Source organism: Agelaius phoeniceus, chromosome 16 (genome assembly GCF_051311805.1).
Source record: "Agelaius phoeniceus isolate bAgePho1 chromosome 16, bAgePho1.hap1, whole genome shotgun sequence".
NCBI lineage: Eukaryota > Metazoa > Chordata > Aves > Passeriformes > Icteridae > Agelaius > Agelaius phoeniceus.
This window is the reverse complement of record NC_135280.1, coordinates 15,301,176-15,317,999: the sequence shown is the minus strand read 5'-3', so window position 1 is coordinate 15,317,999 and position 16,824 is coordinate 15,301,176. Positions and strand designations below refer to the sequence as shown.

The 16,824-nt window shown below is 54.2% G+C and overlaps 2 protein-coding genes across 5 annotated transcripts in view; one reads left to right on the top strand and one right to left on the bottom strand.

Annotated features, from left to right (window-relative positions):
- The first annotated feature begins 393 nt into the window (after positions 1-393).
- On the top strand, positions 394-14,571 carry NAGPA (N-acetylglucosamine-1-phosphodiester alpha-N-acetylglucosaminidase). 4 transcript variants are annotated; one of them, XM_054644059.2, is made up of 11 exons: positions 394-575; positions 822-1,307; positions 4,242-4,381; positions 5,370-5,478; positions 5,709-5,837; positions 6,603-6,811; positions 7,546-7,593; positions 7,909-8,037; positions 9,374-9,505; positions 9,658-9,718; positions 14,249-14,571. In XM_054644059.2, exons 1-11 carry the CDS (start codon positions 412-414, stop codon positions 14,316-14,318), a joined length of 1,677 nt encoding a protein of 558 aa, XP_054500034.2. In that variant the 5' UTR covers positions 394-411; the 3' UTR covers positions 14,319-14,571. The 4 variants fall into 4 exon arrangements, with proteins under 4 accessions (XP_054500034.2, XP_054500029.2, XP_054500030.2 ...); XM_054644054.2 differs by lacking the exon at positions 14,249-14,571 and adding an exon at positions 10,250-11,574; XM_054644055.2 differs by lacking the exons at positions 7,546-7,593; positions 14,249-14,571 and adding an exon at positions 10,250-11,574.
- SEC14L5 (SEC14 like lipid binding 5) overlaps positions 14,108-16,824 on the bottom strand; it is a 38,829-nt gene continuing 36,112 nt past the window's right edge. The window contains exon 17 of the mRNA XM_054644052.2: positions 14,108-15,962. Coding sequence (XP_054500027.1) covers positions 15,857-15,962 — 106 coding nt within the window. The 3' untranslated portion in view covers positions 14,108-15,856. The remainder of the gene's footprint in view (positions 15,963-16,824) is intronic.

The following is a 16,824-nucleotide window of genomic DNA, read 5'->3' as shown; positions in this document are numbered from 1 at the left end:
AGCTGCCCCAGCCCCGGCCCGTGTCCCTGTGGGAGCTGTCCCGGTTCCCGTCCCGTGTCCCTGTGGGAGCTGTCCCGGTTCCCGCCCCCTGGGTGCTGTCCCAGCCCCGGCCCGTGTCTCTGCCCAGCCCCGGCCCGTGTCCCGGTGGGAGCTGTCCCGGTTCCCGTCCCGTGTCTCTGCGGGAGCTGTCCCGGTTCCTGGCCCGTGTCCCTGGGGGAGCCGCCCCGGTTCCCGCCCTGTGGGAGCTGTCCCGGTTCCCGCCCGTGTCCCTGCGGGAGCTGTCCCGGTTCCCGGCCCGTGTCCCGTGTCCCTGGGGGAGCTGTCCCGCTCCCGGCCCCGCTCCGACGCCCGCCCGGCCCCGGCAGCCGCTAGGGGGCGGTGCCGGCGCCCGCGCTCCGAGCGCCCGCCAAGATGGCGGCGTGTGGGCCGGCGGGGGCCGCGGCTGGCGGTCCCGGCCGGGCGGGGGTCGGGGCGGGCCCGGCCCCGGGACGGGGATCGGGGCGAGCGGGGGTCGGGACGGTCCTGGTGGCCGCGTTGGCGGTGCTCGGCTCGCTGCAGGTGACCCGCGGCGCCGGGTGAGTGTCTGGGCACCGTCTGTCCCGGGGCGCGGCTGTGCCCGGCTCCGGCAGCTCCCGGTGTCCTGAGGTCGGGCCGGTGGAGCCGGTGCCAGGCGGGACGGCCGCCCTTGAACCGCGGCGGGTCTCAGCGGGGACGCGGGAGAAGCGGGCCTGGGTGTCAGCGAGGCCGTGCCCACCCCGAGCTGCGCCGCTCTCACCACCCTGCCTGCACGGCCTTGGGGCAACCGGGTGTTGTCGTTGCAGGAGCGGCCCCGGCGAGCCCTCGCTGCAGCCGTACCCGCCCGGGCAGCACGGCCCTCGGCACGGCCACCGGCACGTCAGGGACTGCCAGCCCGTCAAGTACGGAAATGTCACCCACGAAGCGTGGCCCGGCGACAACAGCACGGCCGGGCCGGTGGCTGTCACCAGGACGTTTGTCTCGTACATCCACCCGGAGGGCAGCGACCGCAAGGTGATCTACGGGCACTTCACCTTCGTGAGGAACCCCCTGAGCACCTTCTCCGTGCTGGAGCCGGGCGGCGCCGGCGGCTGCCGGGCTCAGCGCAGAGCCCCCGTGGAGGAGACTGCAAAGCTCAGGAAGTGTCTGGTGGCCCAGAACGGCGGCTACTTCAACATGGAAACCGGAGAGTGCCTCGGGAATGTTGTGAGCGATGGGAGGCTGGTGAGAGACTCGGGAGGCCTACAAAACGCTCAGTTTGGCATCCGGAAAGATGGCACCATGGTGTTCGGGTAAGAGCTGGGAGGTGTTCAGAGAATGCTCTCTAGCCTGAGGACTTTCAGGCGTCACTGGGCAGGAAGCTCATCCCAGCACTGCCTCCTTGGCCTCCCCAGTTAGAGCAGAAGCTCACTTGGAATGCTGAAGCTAGGGATGTTCTAGCTGTACCTGGTGGAGCTAGATACCTCTGTGGCCCTTGGCTCATGTCCTAGGCTGAAGAGAAGCTCAGTAAGTGCTGATCTCCAGCTGCTTGGGTTCCAGTGTCTCCTCTCCCAGCTTGCAGTGGGGACACTGGGTGGGGTAGAAGGGGAGAGGGCTCTGTGTTCCTGCAGAGGAGACACAGAGTGCAGTGTGTGTGCTCTGGCTGGGTTTGGAAGGGACCTCAGGAGGTGCCTCATCCAGCACCCTGCTCAGCACAGGTTGGATGGAGTGGGCTGCTTAGGGCCATGTCTGGTTGGATTTTGAACATCTCCAAGGATGGAGACTCCGCATCCTCTCTGGGCAAACCTGTGACGGACCGTATTAACAGTTTTTTGGAACACTTTAAGGGTGGAGACTCCACCACTGCCCTGGGCAGCTCTCCCAGTGCCTACCACTCTTTCCTTGAAGGAATTTTCCCCATGTTCAACCTGACCCTCCCCTGGCCCAGCCTGAGGCTGTTCCCTCTCCTCCTGTCCCTGTTCCCTGGGAGCAGAGCCCAACCCTTACCCAGCTGTCCCCTCCTGTCAGGAGCTGTGCAGAGCCACAAGGTCCCCCCGAGCCTCCTTTTCTGCAGACTGAGCCCCTTTCCAGCTCCCTCAGCCCCTCCTGGTGCTCCAGCCCCTTCCCAGCTCCATTCCCTCCCCTGGACCCCTCCAGCCCCTCAGTGTCCTTCCTGTCATGAGGGGCCCAGGACTGGAGGTGCCCAGCAGTGCCAGCACAGGGCATGGTCACTGCCCTGGCCCTGCTGCCCACACTGTGGCTGGTCCAGGCCAGGCATCACTGGCCTTCTTGCCCACCTGGGCATGTGACCCTCCCCAAGCAGATGGAGACAGAAGTTCTGATCACCCTCTGATGAGGAATATTTGACTGAGAGACTGTACTGCTCTCCTGGAGTGCAAGGCTTCCAGGAGCTGCCCTTCCCCAGCAGCAGGAGGATCCTGAAAGTCCCAGAAGGGTTCCCAGGACCCTTCTGCTGCTCTCAGAAGATGCAGCAGCAGCCTGGAATTTGCATCCTCCACCCTGCTGGTAGCTCAGTCCCAGACCTCAGGAAGGATCCCTGCAAAGCCACACTGAATGTGCCAAGCCAGGGCTTTACCCTGCAGCCATTCTGGCAGCCCTGAGCACCATGGCCTTGATTTATGTGTGAGAGGGGCTGGGTGGGTCAGTGACATGTCCCTTCAGCGAGGGGGCTTCTCAGCTCAACAACAATTTCAGGGTCACTCTTGAGTCCTTAAGCTCAGCTCTGCCCTGCTGCTCCCCAGCTCTGGCTGGATGTCCCTGTTAAAAGGAGCTGTCGTGGTCTTTGGTGGCTTTGTGCCTTCCAAACCATGATCAGAAAAATAGCTTGGGTGTAAGTAATTTTGGGACAGTGGGGAAAGTCGTTCACACCTTCACTCTGACCCTGCATCACGGCCAGCAGGACAGCCCAGGGCACTGACCCCACCCTGCAAAGCTGCTGCTCCCTGGGCTGACAGTGGGTGAATCCAGGCTTTGGAAGCTGCCAGTCCCTGCCCAAACTGTTTGTAGTTTGATCTACTTTCAGCCACGTTCATGTTGTCTTGTTCCTTTCCCATGGGAAAAGGGAATTTGTTTGGCATGTTTGCCATTCAGGTGTTTGCAATTACACTTTTCTACAAAGCACAAAGCTTTGTTTGCCTGCAGCCATGGATACCAAACAAAAGTTGAGCATCCAGCTCCCACAGGACATCAGAAAAGTCACCTTTAAACCCAAAACTTCTGGCAGAGCACATCTGTGCAGCCCCTGCTCTCATCCCCTCAGCTGCAAACATCCCCCAGCCCAGGCTCCCCTGGGGCAGGTATTCCCCATCACCCAATTCAGGAGAGAGCAGTATCCCTCGGGGAGCACCCTGTGGTGACACAACACCTGAGCACGGAGGTGGCACTGAACTGTCCTTTTGCTGTCTCAGGAGCAGGGGAACCTCCTTCCCAGATGGAAGGAGCAGGTGCCATCCAGTGCAGCTGCAGGCAGGCTGGATGCTGTAGCTCCAAATGCTCTCTAAAGCTGTTTGATGTCACATTTTTGGAGAATAGAAGCTGACAGGCAGCAAGATGTTCCAGCTGCTGCCACAGATCCCTGAGTATTTGGCAGTGGCTCTGTGATGCTGCTGAGTCAGGGATGGATGAAATGACTCCATGGTTCAGAAGGCAAAAAAGAGAGATTTTATTAAGAGGTAGTGTCCTTTTATAACCAAGATCACTAAGGTGAAACCCGACTGGTCTCAAAGTAGAAACCTTCCACACTATTGGGGAGCTATGAATAGCACACTCTGAAGGTACATATCTACAAACAACATGAACAGAAAGAGAGAGAATAATTGTTTTCATTCCTCCTCTCTAAGTTTGCCAGGCCTGAAGCCTGGGAGAATTCTCTTTGACTGAACTGAGACTCTCCACAGCTCTGTCCTTGTGTTCTGCCAGATGCTTTCTGCTCATTACCCTGGCTCAGATTCACTGGCCACACTGCTGCCATTGCTGGCCCCATTGTTTGAGGCACAGTGGCCTGGGACCATGGTTAGCTGTGGCTCTGTGCACAAGAGCAGAGAGCAGGGGCTGCTCTGGCTGCTCAAGTGCTGTTTCACACTGCTTGGCCCCTGGTTTAGGATGGGACTGTCCTTCACTCTGCCTTTTCCTGCCCTCCTCCCTGCTTCAGGAGCCTGCTGGCAGCAGGAGAGGCTTTACCATGGTGTGCAGTGCCTGTGGGTAACCCTGGTGCCCTCTGTTCCCAGCTACCTGTCCGAGGAGGATGTCCTGGACCAGTCCAACCCCTTTGTGCAGCTGGTGAGCGGCGTGGTTTGGCTGCTGAGGGATGGAGAGCTGTACATCAACCAGAGCAGGGCAGCTGAGTGTGGGGACATCCAGAGCACAGGTAAATTCTGTGGGCCTGGCTGCAGCCTGCCCAGGGGCTCTCTGTCCCCTGGCACTCTGGGGACAAGGGTGCTTAACAGGTATTGTGTTTGGGCTGCCCCAGATGAAGGCAGGAATGATGAATCTGACTGCATGTTCTCAGAAGGCTAATTTATTACTTTATGATACTATATTATGTTAAAGAATACTATACTAAACTATACTAAAGAATACAGAAAGGATACTTACAGAATGCTAGAAAGATAATAATGAAAACTCCTGATTCTGGAAAGAGTCCTGACACAGCTTGGCTCTGATTGGCCAAAGAGTGAAAACAACTCACAGCAGAACCCAATAAAACAACCACCTGTGGGTAAACAATCTCCAAACACATTCCACATGAACAAAACACTGGAGAAGCAAATGAGATAACAATTGTTTCTCTTTTCTCTGAGGCTTCTCAGCTTCCCAGGAGAAAAATCCTGGGCGAAGGGATTTTACAGAAAATGTGAATGCCACAAAGAGCTCCAACTTTCATAGAATCATGGGATAGTTTGGGTTGGAAGGACCTTAAAGACCATCTTACTCCACACCCCTGCTGTGGGCAGGGACCTTCCACTGTCCCAGGTCACTCCAAGCCCTGTCCAGCCTGGCCTTGGGCACTGCCAGGGATCCAGGAGCAGCCCCAGCTGCTCTGGGCACCCTGTGCCAGGGCCTGCCCACCCTCCCAGCCAAGAATTCCAATATCCTGTCTAACCAGAAACTCAAAGCAGGTGCCTCTTAAGGAATATGAAGCCGAGGGATTGTGAATCCCCTGCTTTGTCCCTGTGCCAGACAAAAACTTAATCAAGAGCACTTTTGTAGGGCTTGGATGAATGAGAGGAGGCTGGGCTGTGCTCTCCTGTGCTTCAGTTCAGATGAGGCCCTTGCTGGGAACTCTTTGCAGCCAGGAGTGTCTGAGCAGCCCGTTGTGTGCCCCAGCTGAGTGTGAATTGTTCCCTGTGCTGCAGGAACCTTTGACAGGTTCATCAATGTGATCTCAGCCAGGACTGCAGTGGGACACGACCGTCAGGGCCGGCTGGTCTTGGTTCATGTGGATGGACAGACAGAGTCCAGAGGGTAAGGGCTTGGTAAGGTCCTCAATTCCTGGGGCTGCAGGGGCTCTGCAGCTGTCAGGGACATGTTTTAAGGCAGAGATTTGCAGAGCTCAGGGGAGCCAGAAAAGGCTCACAGAGCCCTCCTCAGGGTGCCTGGGATGGGAGAGCTTCCCCTTCCACCACAGAGAGCAGCAGGCTCCTGATCTAACAGCTTCACTGAAGGCAAATCACCAACCAACCTCTGCTTTGCAGGGTCAGCCTGTGGGAAATGGCAGAGTTCCTGAAGCAGCAGGGAGTGATCAACGCTATCAACCTGGATGGTGGAGGCTCTGCCACGCTGGTCCTGAACGGGACCCTGGCCAACTACCCCTCTGAGCACTGGTAGGTGCTGCTGGCTCTGCCCAGGGCCCTGCTGCTCCTGTCAGCCTGCAGAGCCCAGCCCCACGGCCTGGCCTGCCTGGGAGGCCACAGCAAAGGCAGGAGAGAGCGGCTCTAGAATTTAAAGAGATTGAGTGACTCCATGTTTTTTCCACTTAGTCATCCAGGATTAAAGCTGAGCTGGTTCCAGACAGGCAGCAAAGCTGTGGCTGTGACTGAGTGGCTGATGTGGGAATTGGATAATGCAGCAGCTCTTAGTCTGGGAGATTCAGAGCTGCACATCCAGGGGAATTAGCAGAGATCTGTCAGCAGCTTATTATTATGGAAGAGAAACACTGACTGGGAGACCCTGCCCTTCCTCATTGGAGGAAATCTAAAGAATATTTTTGTTTTAAATTCAACTTTTTAGTCAGTTCTGACTGTAAACATGAAGGGATTTAACATTTAGTTGCCATAACTACAGTGATGTAATGTATATCAAAGCAAATAACATTCAGGAAAATGTGTGCCAAAATGAGGGAATCTGGGACTGCTTTAAGGGGGACTGTGTTGCTTCTGTAATTCCATGTTTGAAATGATACCTATCAGATGGGATTTATAACTCAGTTAAAACATTGACTCCAGTGCAGTTTGATGTTCATATTTCCCCAGTGTTAATGTTCACGTTTGGCAGTGTGGCTCAGGAGGAGATCTCTGGGTTGTGTGACAGGTGTTGGTTGGGCCGGGCAGTGCAGGGTGAGCTCAGGCTGTCCCCCCTGCTGTCCCCAGCTCCTTTGACAGCATGTGGCGCTGTCCCCGGAGCATCTCCACCGTGGTGTGCGTGCACGAGCCGGGCTGTGACCCGCCCGACTGCAGCGGCCACGGGCTCTGCGTGGCCGGGCGCTGCCGCTGCGACAGCCCCTTCTGGGCGGGACCCGCCTGTGACACCTTGGACTGCGGCCCTGCCAACTGCAGCCTGCGCGGCGTCTGCAGCGCCGGTGAGTCCCGTGCCGGTGGCACCCAGGGGCCCGGGGAGCAGCAGGGGCAGGACCTGGCCGTGCATCTCTGGGGAATGGCCCGGGGGAATACAGTGTGCCAGGCAGCAGCGGGGTGGGTGGGGCTGCTTCCCCTCTGCTCCAGCATCCGAGGCACAGACGGCCAGAACACATTGCCTTTAGGAGCCAGCTCTGTACCTCAGTTTCCTTTTCTGCCCCAGGGTTGTGCTCTGGGTTTTTTGTGAGGCTGCTGATGGGCAGGGCTGTGTTTTCTGCTGTGTGACAGCAGCTGCTTCTGTCCTCTCACTGTTCCTTCTTCATCTGCCTCTCCTATTTCATAATTTTTACAAGTGTGCAGTTGCTACTCTTCCATGAATCTGAGCCTAGGGATTGCTGGAATGTGTGTCCCCAGCTTCTGCCCCTCTGTGCCCATCCCTGTTTCCCTGTTCCTGTCCTCCTGACTCCACTTTCATTCAAGTGTGCCCCAGTGGCTGGGCAGAGCTTGGTGGGTGCAGGTGTTGCCCCAGAGCTGGTCCCAGGGAATCCCATCAGGGATTCTGCTGCATGTGGCAGCTGGGGAGGGGGGCTGTGAACCCACCCTTTGTCTGAGTGCAGGGTTCCTCTTCTGGCAGGGGTAAGAGGGCACCTCAAGAGGCAGAGGCTCCTAATTTCAAGTCCTTGCTGCCTGTAATTGTGTTGTTGTTGTTGTCAGTAATGCCTGTTCCATGTTTGCATAGCTGGGTGCCTGTGTGACGCCGGCTGGACTGGCAGCAACTGCACCGAAGGTAAATCCTGACTGCTGCTCCCCTGCCTCTGCACAGCCAGGGAGGGGCAGTGGGAGCCACTTTCCAGCAGCTGCCTGCCCGAGGGGGGGAGCAGGGAAGGGAGAGGCCGCCCTGTGGGCTGGGCTGCTCGTTTCTGGCAGTGTGAGTTCAATGCAGCTGCAGCAATTACAGCTGGCTTGGTGGGAGACACTCGAGTCCTTGCTCCTTGTTCAGGGCACACACTCAGCTTATGGGAGCATCCCCCACAGGATGAGCTGGGGCTGTGTGCTGGCATTGCTCACCTCTGCCCTGGTGACATTGTGTTTGTTCCTGCAGCGTGTGCTCCTGGCTCCTTCGGGCAGTCCTGCAGCCAGCAGTGCCGCTGCCAGCACGGCGGCTCCTGTGACCCCGTGCACGGCGCCTGTTCCTGCCCTGCCGGCTTCTACGGCACCAGCTGTGAGCATGGTAAGGATCACAGCGACCCCTGGGGCTGGGGACAGCGCTTTGTGTCACCTCTGAGCCGCCTCTTGGGGGCAGTTCTGCCAGGGAGCTCAGGCCTGAACATCACCAGCCGGCTCCCAGCTCTTCTGGGCCTGCCTGGCCTACCCAAATGGGCTAAAAAGGAGAGGAAGGAGTGTGGTGGTATTCACAAGGGTCCCAGCCTGAGAGAAGAGATGAGGATCTGACTCCATGTTTCAGAAGGCTAATTTATTATTTTATGATATATAATATAATATAATATAATATAATATAATATTATATTATATTATATTATAACTATACTAAAAGAATAGAAGAAAGGATTTCATCAGAAGGCTAGCAAGCAAAGGAAAGAATTGAATGATAAAATCTTGTGACTGACTGAGAGTCTGAGACAGCTGGACTGTGATTGGCCATTAATGAGAAACAACCACATGAGACTAATCAAAGATGCAATTGTTGCATTCCACAGCAGCAGATAACCATTGGTTACATTTTGTTCTTGAGACCTTTCAGCTTCTCAGGAGAAAAAAATCTTAAGGAAAGGATTTTTCATAATATGTGTCTGTGACAGAAGGAGCAGAGAGGAAAGAGGAGTTTGCTTCCTCAATGGAAAATTGTGGATTCCTGTTCAGTCTCAGCCCCAAAGAACTGCATTCTTTTCCCAGAGCCCCTGAGTGACCACAAAACATCCTCTGCTCCAGGGTGTTGCACCAGGCCCTGCTGAAGCCCAGGCTTCAGGTGCTGCAGGTCAGAGCCTGGGGAATGCTCCACAGGGCTGTCCAGCCATCCACCCTCACACTCCCTGGGCCAGTGCTGAGTGTTCTGCCTGGTGTAACCACTCCAGGTCCCCTGGATCTGAGTGAACAATTGAATTACAGGGGGCTGTGAACTTCCTGGCTGGCTGGTTCTGTCAGTGATGTTGTGTTCCTGGGAACACTCAGCCAATCCCATCCCAGAGATGTTGCCCAGAGCAGCTGTGGCTGCTCCATCCCTGGAAGTGTCCAAGGCCAGGTTGGACTTTGGGTCTTGGAGCAACCATAGTTGGGATAGTGGAAGATGTCCCTGCTCATGGCAGGGGGTGGAGCAAGATGAGCTCTAAAGTCCCTTTCAACTCAAATAACCATTCCATGATTCTGTGATCCCAGTTTTACACAAACTTCCCTCTGAAGCACACCAAGGAGCAGCCTTGAACTCCAGCATGGTGCTCCCAGGCTGCTGCGGGCTCGGCTGAGCTGAGGGAGCCGCAGCCTCAGCCTGGGTGCTCTCAGAGCAGGTGGAGCTGTGGCAATGACCAATCCCTTTGTGATCCCATCCCCAGAGTGTCCCCCGGGCTGGTTTGGGCCGAGCTGCCAGAGCCGCTGTGCGTGTGACCACTCGTGTCCCTGTGACCCCGAGACGGGCAGCTGCAACATCAGCCACCGCGGGGCACTGCAGGAGCACTTACACAGAGGTATCCCTGCATGGGCTGGGGCTTGAGGAAAAGCTGGAAGAGCAGCTTTAGTGCATAATGATGTTTGCTTAGTCAGCAGCTCTGCTTAACCTTGCTCTTTTTTAGTGGAATTTTACACCCTGCCCCACCTTTCTTCTCTCTTTGTTTTCCAGCTGGACAGTGTTTGGCTTCCCTGGAAAAGGAGAAGAGCAAAGACAAGTTCTCTCTGTCGGAGTAAGTGTTTGGTGCTCACTGTGCATCTCAGAGGCTGCCACAGAGCATGGGGGGTGTTCAGCCTGGAGAAAAGGAGGCTCAGGGGGGACCTTGTGGCTCTGCACAGCTCCTGACAGGAGGGGACAGCCGGGGGGTCGGACTCTGCTCCCAGGGGACAGGGACAGGACAAGGGGAAACAGCCCCAAGTTGTGCCAGGAGAGGTTCAGATTGGATATTGGGGAAATTCCTTCACAGAAGGGTGGTCAGGCATGGGCACAGCTGCCCAGGGAGGTGGTGGAGTCCCCATCCCTGGAGGGATTTAGAAGCCATTTGGATGTGGCAGTTGGGGACATGGGTCAGAGGTGGCCTTGGCAGTGCTGGGACAATGGTTGGACTCGATGATCTTGGAGGGCTTTTCAGCCCTAATGGTTCTGTGGTTCTGTCCTGCCTGAGAGCAGGCCCACAAGCTTGGGAACACAGAGAAGGGAGGGCAGTCCTCTGCACACTTGGGCACACAGGTGAGCTGTTGCTGCTGTGATTTGTGTCCCACAGGAGCTCGTGGCTCTCCCTGAGCTCTGCCCTGGCCCTGCTGCTGGTGCTGAGTGCCCTGGGGAACGTGGGGCTGGTGCTGCAGGGGCGGCGGCAGCAGCAGCAGCAGCGGGACTATCGCTACCTCCCCCTGAGGGACATCAACGGGGACACCCCTCACAGCCCCACCTCTGCTGCCTGGGAGCACGAGGACACTCAGGAGCCTGAGGACACTCAGGACCCAAACCAAGAGTTCCTTTAGAATCATGGATGGGATGAGGGATTTCACCCTGCATTGCCCCTCAGCACCGACTGGGACTGGGGCTGTTCCTACTGGGAGCCTCAGATGCTGCCTGAGGAACCTCAGCCCAGGAACTCCCTGTTGAGGCTGTGGTTTCCTTTCCTCTGCTGCCCCAGCAGCCAGGACTGCAGCATCAGGGGATGCAGGACATCCCTTGGGTGAGGGAATTCCACAGCTGCAGCAGGAAAGGAGATGGGAGGCAAACAGGTGAGGGATGCAGGTCACAGCAGCTCTGAAAGATCCCTGCTCACCTGAGCAGTGCTTTTAAGATGCTGGTTAAACTGCCTCTAGTACAAAGCTGGGCTGAAGGGTATTAGTCAGTGTCTGCCCTTCCTTGCTAAGCTCAGATTTTAATCAGAAAAGTGACCAAAAGTTTGTTCTAAAATGTTGAAGCAGGCGCAGCAGCCAGTGGCAGCAGAGCCCTCCTGTCCTGGCTGTGGTGGTGGCTCAGGGGTGACATGCAGGGTTGTGACAGTCCCTGCAGGGCTGGGGTGTTTTCTGACCAATCCTCAGGCCAGAGCAGCCCCAGAGGGTGATGAGTGCTGTGCTTTGGGGCAGCTCCTGCAGCACAGCACCAAAAAAGCCCTCCCAGGTTCCAGCTGTGCATCTCTCCAGCTCCCAGGTGCCAAAGGCTCTGCCCAGCTCTGAGGGACCCTGGCACAGCCTGGAGCTGTCCCTGTGGGGAAGGGCACAGACAGGGACAGCCTGGCATGGCTGGCATGGCACAGACTGGGCTGCCCTGCCCCAGCTGGGCTCTCCTCAGAGAAATGTGGAACACATCCCTGCACAGCTCCATTCAAACAGTGTTGGAATTTGCTTCCCTGGGAGGGAACCAGCCTTGGCCAAGCCCCTTGGATGCTGCAGAGGGGTGAGAGCCTGTCTGAGCCCCACACACCTTTATGCACTCACTCCCTTTTTACCTCTCCAAGTAAAGGATGTGTATTTTCTGTGCCAGTGTTGGCACCAAATCAGCCTGTAACCAAGAGACTCTATTTTTCTATGATTTACAGAAGTTTATTTGAAACTTGAATAAAGTCTTTTAGTGCTACCTGCCTGAAACTGAGAATTCCTGATGTGCAGCTGCAGAAGGAGCTGATCCTTTCCCAGTTAACCTCAGCCCCCCAGTGGAACCCAGGGGCTCTTTTATGTTTAATAACACCCACACTGCAGGATGTGCTGTTCCAGCCCACTCTGTGCTAGGAAATGAAACAAAAGATGCTGGTTCTGTAGAAAAAACCCCAAACATTTTAGTTAAAAAGCAGGAAAAAGTGAATACAAGCATTCCCTCTGCTTCTGTGGGCAAAGAGAGCAGCACACAGGCTTGAATTTTCACTGCTCTGCAATTTCAACAGTTGAATCAAACAATTCCACATGTTCTCAGAAATGTTTTATTTCCCACATACCCAAAAGTACAGCTCTACCAGGACACACAGACACCATCACAGGAGGACATCTGTTATTTCAGTGCCCTGCAGTGGGCTCTTACAGGAGCTTTGAGGGTTTTGGCTGAGAAAAATGAGGATTTCAGTGTATAAAACCAAAGCCAGCTGCAAAGGAGAGAAAGTAAGTGCTGCTAAAAAACTTAATTAATGCCCATTTAACTTAGGTGTAACTGAAAGCTTGGAAGGGGGTGTTGGTGTCACTAAAAGCCAGCAAAAGTGACTTGATTCCAATTTCACCTTCCAAGAGAGAAATAATCAGATGTAAGGAGCATCACAAAGGTGTTGGAGGAATATTAAAGCTAATTGCATGCAGGAGTCTTTGACAGCTGCTGTCAAGTAAATCTCTAATAGCTGTTCCTTGCATTAATTGCCCACAGTACAAACATTTGGGACATTAAAGCAGTGTGAGCTCATAAAATGCTTTTGAAATGAGGGATTCCCTGCCTGGAGCAGGGTTGGCCTCAGCCCCAGCAGCTTCCCAGCCCAGTGTGGTGGACAGCTGGGCTCACCAGTTCCTGCTGGGAATTGTGAGTGGATTATGGCATTTTCAAAATCTTCTGCCAACAAACCAAACTGGGATTACAAATTGTTATCCACACTTCCTGAAAAGGAACAGACAGAACCAGAGAGGCTGAGCAGAGAGCACAGCTGCATCTCAGTCACTAAGGAGTGCCTGGCCTGCTCACCGTGGGGAATTGTTCCCAACAGTGAGTTCAGGAGCTGAGGAATGGCTGAGCTGAGGAATGACTGAGCTGAGGAACGACTGAGCTGAGGAATGACTGAGCTGAGCAATGACTGAGCTGAGGAATGGCTGAGCTGAGGAACGACTGAGCTGAGGAACGACTGAGCTGAGGAATGACTGAGCTGAGGAATGGCTGAGCTGTTCTGGTGCCTCCCTGAGAGCCCCAGAGCCGACTCCCAGCGCTGCCCCGGCACCGGTGACACCTGCGGGGCTGGAGCCGGGGCTGGAGCCGCCCCTGGTGCCCCGGGGCTCTGCCCTCCTCCTCCGGCGGGGACAGGGCCCTTTTCACAGCGGAGAGCAGCAAAACACGGCTCAGGACCGTGCCCTGAACCACAGCTGAGGCCATCCAGCGTCCATCCTCACTCAGGCTCTGTGTTTGCCCTTCCCAGCCCTGGCCAGGGCGCAGGGATTGGGGCACACCTGGAGGACTCTGGCAATGAAGGTGCCACATGTGGCTGTGTGACCCTGGCACAGCATCCTGCACTCCCCTGCACCACAGACATGGCCCCAGCTCTGAGGTAGGTGTTGTGTTTGCATAGGGAATATCTGAACCAGGGACAGCCCCAATTTTCTGGGAGCCCCTTTTTAACCAGCAGCTCCATCCCTGCACACAGCCCGAGCTCACTGGCCTGGCTGCTGGGGAGGGAGCAGGGAGGGCTTTGCTGCATCACCCACAATGAGCCCATTGCCCAAGGCTCTGGCTCAGGAGATTTTTGAGGATCCAAAATCCCTCCCAGCCTCAGCTCACTGTGAAGAAAACTCTGAGTTTATTTTCTAAGCACACTGATGTAGTTTGAGGGGGAAAAGGTGATGTAGAAGAATTCTGTGTCTCTGGTATCTGCAGTTCACAAGGTCAGGTTTAGAAAGCACAGCACAGCATCCAGGCTGTTGCTCCCTTTTTTCCTGTTAATATTCAGGAGGAAAAGGAAAAAAAATATTGAATTATTTAAATTGGTTTCAGAGTAAATTGTCAGGTGGGACAAACCAGGCAGCCTTGCCAAGGAGAGGTCACAAGCTGCTTCACAGACCTGTGGATGATCTCTGATGGGCACAGGAGTGGGACTGCCAAGGGACAAGAGGAAAAACTGGGACTGGGATATCCCCAGAGCCAGGAACACTCTGTGGAACCATCCCTGACCTCACCCTTCAGAGATCTGCCAGGGACCAAGGTCCTTCACTGACAAAACTCAGACTTCTGGTGGGTAGAAAACAGCATATCCCACATTTCAAAACAAAATGACAAAAAAATCTAGGGCAAAGGAAGAGATTCTTACCCAGAGCAAACCCAGGGAACAGGAATGCTGCCACTGCAACCACGTGAGAAGGGAAGGTACAATCCTGAAACAGCACAGGGGGACAGGGCTGGGTTTGCTCCTGGGGCTTTGGGAGTCTGAAACTGTTTTTAAAATTAGATTTTATTCTGGGTCAAGGATTTTCCATGAGGGATACACACATGCACTTTTGCTTCCAAAATTCCTGTCTTCCCAGAGGAAAGGTGGGAATTACATTTACATTTGTCCCTCTTTATCAGATTCCAGTTATGCTGAAATGCCAGAGACAGAAGTTTCATTTGTCTGGGAGAAACATGAAAGTCTATGGAACAACTGAGAATTGGAAATCAGAACTTCCCTGAGCTCTACATAACAAAGTTACCTGTTCACAGGGAGAGATGCAAGGTGCAGTGGCTCCAATCCTTAAAAAACTCAAAACCGTGCCAAGTTCTTTGTCTCCCATTGTCCCAGATATTTTGGCTCTTTTCTCATTTGGCAGAGCCTGGTGCTTCAAAACCAGTGATTAAAAAAAACAGGGTGGGAAGGAACAATTTCACAGATTCCTGAATAAAAACTTGGTGAATATTTGACACCTGCTCTCATTATTTTTTCACCTGGACAAGAACATGGATAACTTTGCTCCCCAACCTGACTACAGGAACAATCAGAGATTAGGGACAAACGTGGCATTTTTGGTGTGTAGGAAGACAGTGCATCTTCATGACAACTCCTGAACTCAATCCTTGTTTCTTAACCCTAAAAAACAGTCTAAAAAAGCACGGGACTCTCACCTTTCCTCACAAGGAAGGTGACACAAGCCCTTAACCCAATGCAGCCCTTTTGCAAGAACATCCATTGATCACAAAGATCAGGACCCAAGCAGAAAGATTGCTTGGGATTGAAGACAATCAGTTATTCCTTTCTAAAACAAAGTTCATCCCATTAAAAAAGGTGACTGTATTTAATAAATAGCCATTTCTGACATAATAAGTTAAAAATTAATTTAAAATAAGCTAGTATAGAATAAATAGGCTTCAGTAAGTGCTTACATACATACATGCCTCTCTGAATGGTTCAAGTGAGCTCATGTTTAGAAGAAGCAAGTTCTGTAATACTGCCAGAAAATCTTGTGCCTTCAGGAAATCAAATATTGCTTTTCTTAGCCCTTTAGGACTGGATTCAGTTCCCATCCACTCGGGAATGGGACAGACCTACTCATTATTGCTGTGAACCTGAGTAAAAAGAAACAATAGTTTGGAAGATGCCACTCACTGCAGGCAGATTCAATGCCTGGAATTTCTAAAAAAAAAAACCAAAACCTTTTGACTTTGTTTCTCAGCAGGGTTAAAAAAAATCCAACACATTTCCCAGAGCATCCTGCCAGACCAGGAGAGGTTTTTGGTGTGGCCTGGAATTGATTTCTGAACCATCCTGCCTGTACCCAGGTGTTGGCAGTTCCTGCCAAGGCCCTGCCCCTGGAATGCCCCCCTGACTGCCCAGTGTGGAAGCAGAACCCTGTGGGCAGCCAGGACATTCCCTTGTTTTGCCACCCAGGAATTCTCTCAAGGTCCAGGAGCTAAGGCAACATCAGCCTCCTCTGGGGGAAAGAACCAATGGAAAAGCCCTTTGGAGTGGGTTCCTGCAAACTCACAGGCACCAAAACCCACAGGTGGTGAAGGAGGCTACTGAGGAGCAGGCAGCAGACTCAAAACCCCTAAACCTGCCCTTGGAATTTCAGTTTTTTGTGGTTGAAGCAGCCCCCAGAGGCCTCTCTGTGTCCAAATGGCTGCGGCTGCCCCACGGCTCAGCCCTGGAGCTCTTTGGTTTGGGGCTGGAGCAGCCCCGGGTGCCCCTGGTGCTGCAGCCCTGGCTCTGCTATCTGGAGAGGTGGGAGCTGCTCTGGGACTGGCTGGAGGATGTGGTGACTCCACTCAGCTGGGAAAAGCCACTGGTGCAAGATTCCAGGCTGGACATGGATCCCCTGGGATGGGACAGAACAGAAGTGCTGTTAGCAAGGCTGCAGTGAAGGGGTTCCTCCCACAGATCAGCTCCCCTCTCTAGCCCTTGCACAAGGGCTTGTGGCCCATCATTTCCCATTTGCTCTCTAAGAATCTCTGTGTCATGATGAAAAATTAATCAGTCAGAGACATTTTTTCCCATTTACAGATATTAGTCCTTGTCTCTGACTATTGTTCTGGGGAAAGGGACACAGCTGGAGCCTCTGGGAGCTGTCCCTGAGGAGAAAGGAAAGCTCCAAAGGACTCCAGATGCAGCCTTGTGAACCCAAGGACTCCAGGCTACTGAACACCAGAGTCCCAGCTCCTCCTGCCAAAAGCAGGCTGGGCTCAGGAAGAGCCCAAGGAAGAGCAGGACTGGAGAGAGGCATTTCTGCTGCTCTGACCCCACAGGACCTGGCCAGGTCACACCTCAAGCCACCACCCTCAAATCTGCTCTGCCCAACACCTCCTCCAGCTCCAGGGAAGGGCCAAGGCTTGCACAGAGCTCAGATTAACAGATGGGGAGGTGCTTCTGGCATTGAAGGAGAGGGCCAGGCACACCCTGCCAAGGCTGGCTGTTCACCTGCCCAGAAGTGCCAAACAAAATCATCTGGGAAACAGCCCAGCTGATATTTCAATTACTCCAAAATCAGCTTTGCAAAATATTCCCAACTAAGTTAAAAACCCTCTTGAGTCAAAAATCTCCTGCTCTTCAGGCAGCTGCAAGCAAGACCCAAAGCACAAATTTCACTGGTGGACACAGATTCAAGGGAGCTCTTAAATACCTACAGCACCAGGGGAGACTGGTTGCAAAAATGCCACCAATTTTGTGTCCATCCACTTGTC

Excerpts from the sequence above, each read along its gene's own strand:
- NAGPA (XM_054644054.2), top strand. The coding sequence starts at position 412 with ATGGCGGCGTGTGGGCCGGCGGGGGCCGCGGCTGGCGGTCCCGGCCGG. Across the intron at positions 4,382-5,369 it reads TGGGGACATCCAGAGCACAG|GAACCTTTGACAGGTTCATC; the intron begins GTAAATTCTGTG and ends CCTGTGCTGCAG. Across the intron at positions 9,719-10,249 it reads GACAAGTTCTCTCTGTCGGA|GAGCTCGTGGCTCTCCCTGA; the intron begins GTAAGTGTTTGG and ends TGTGTCCCACAG.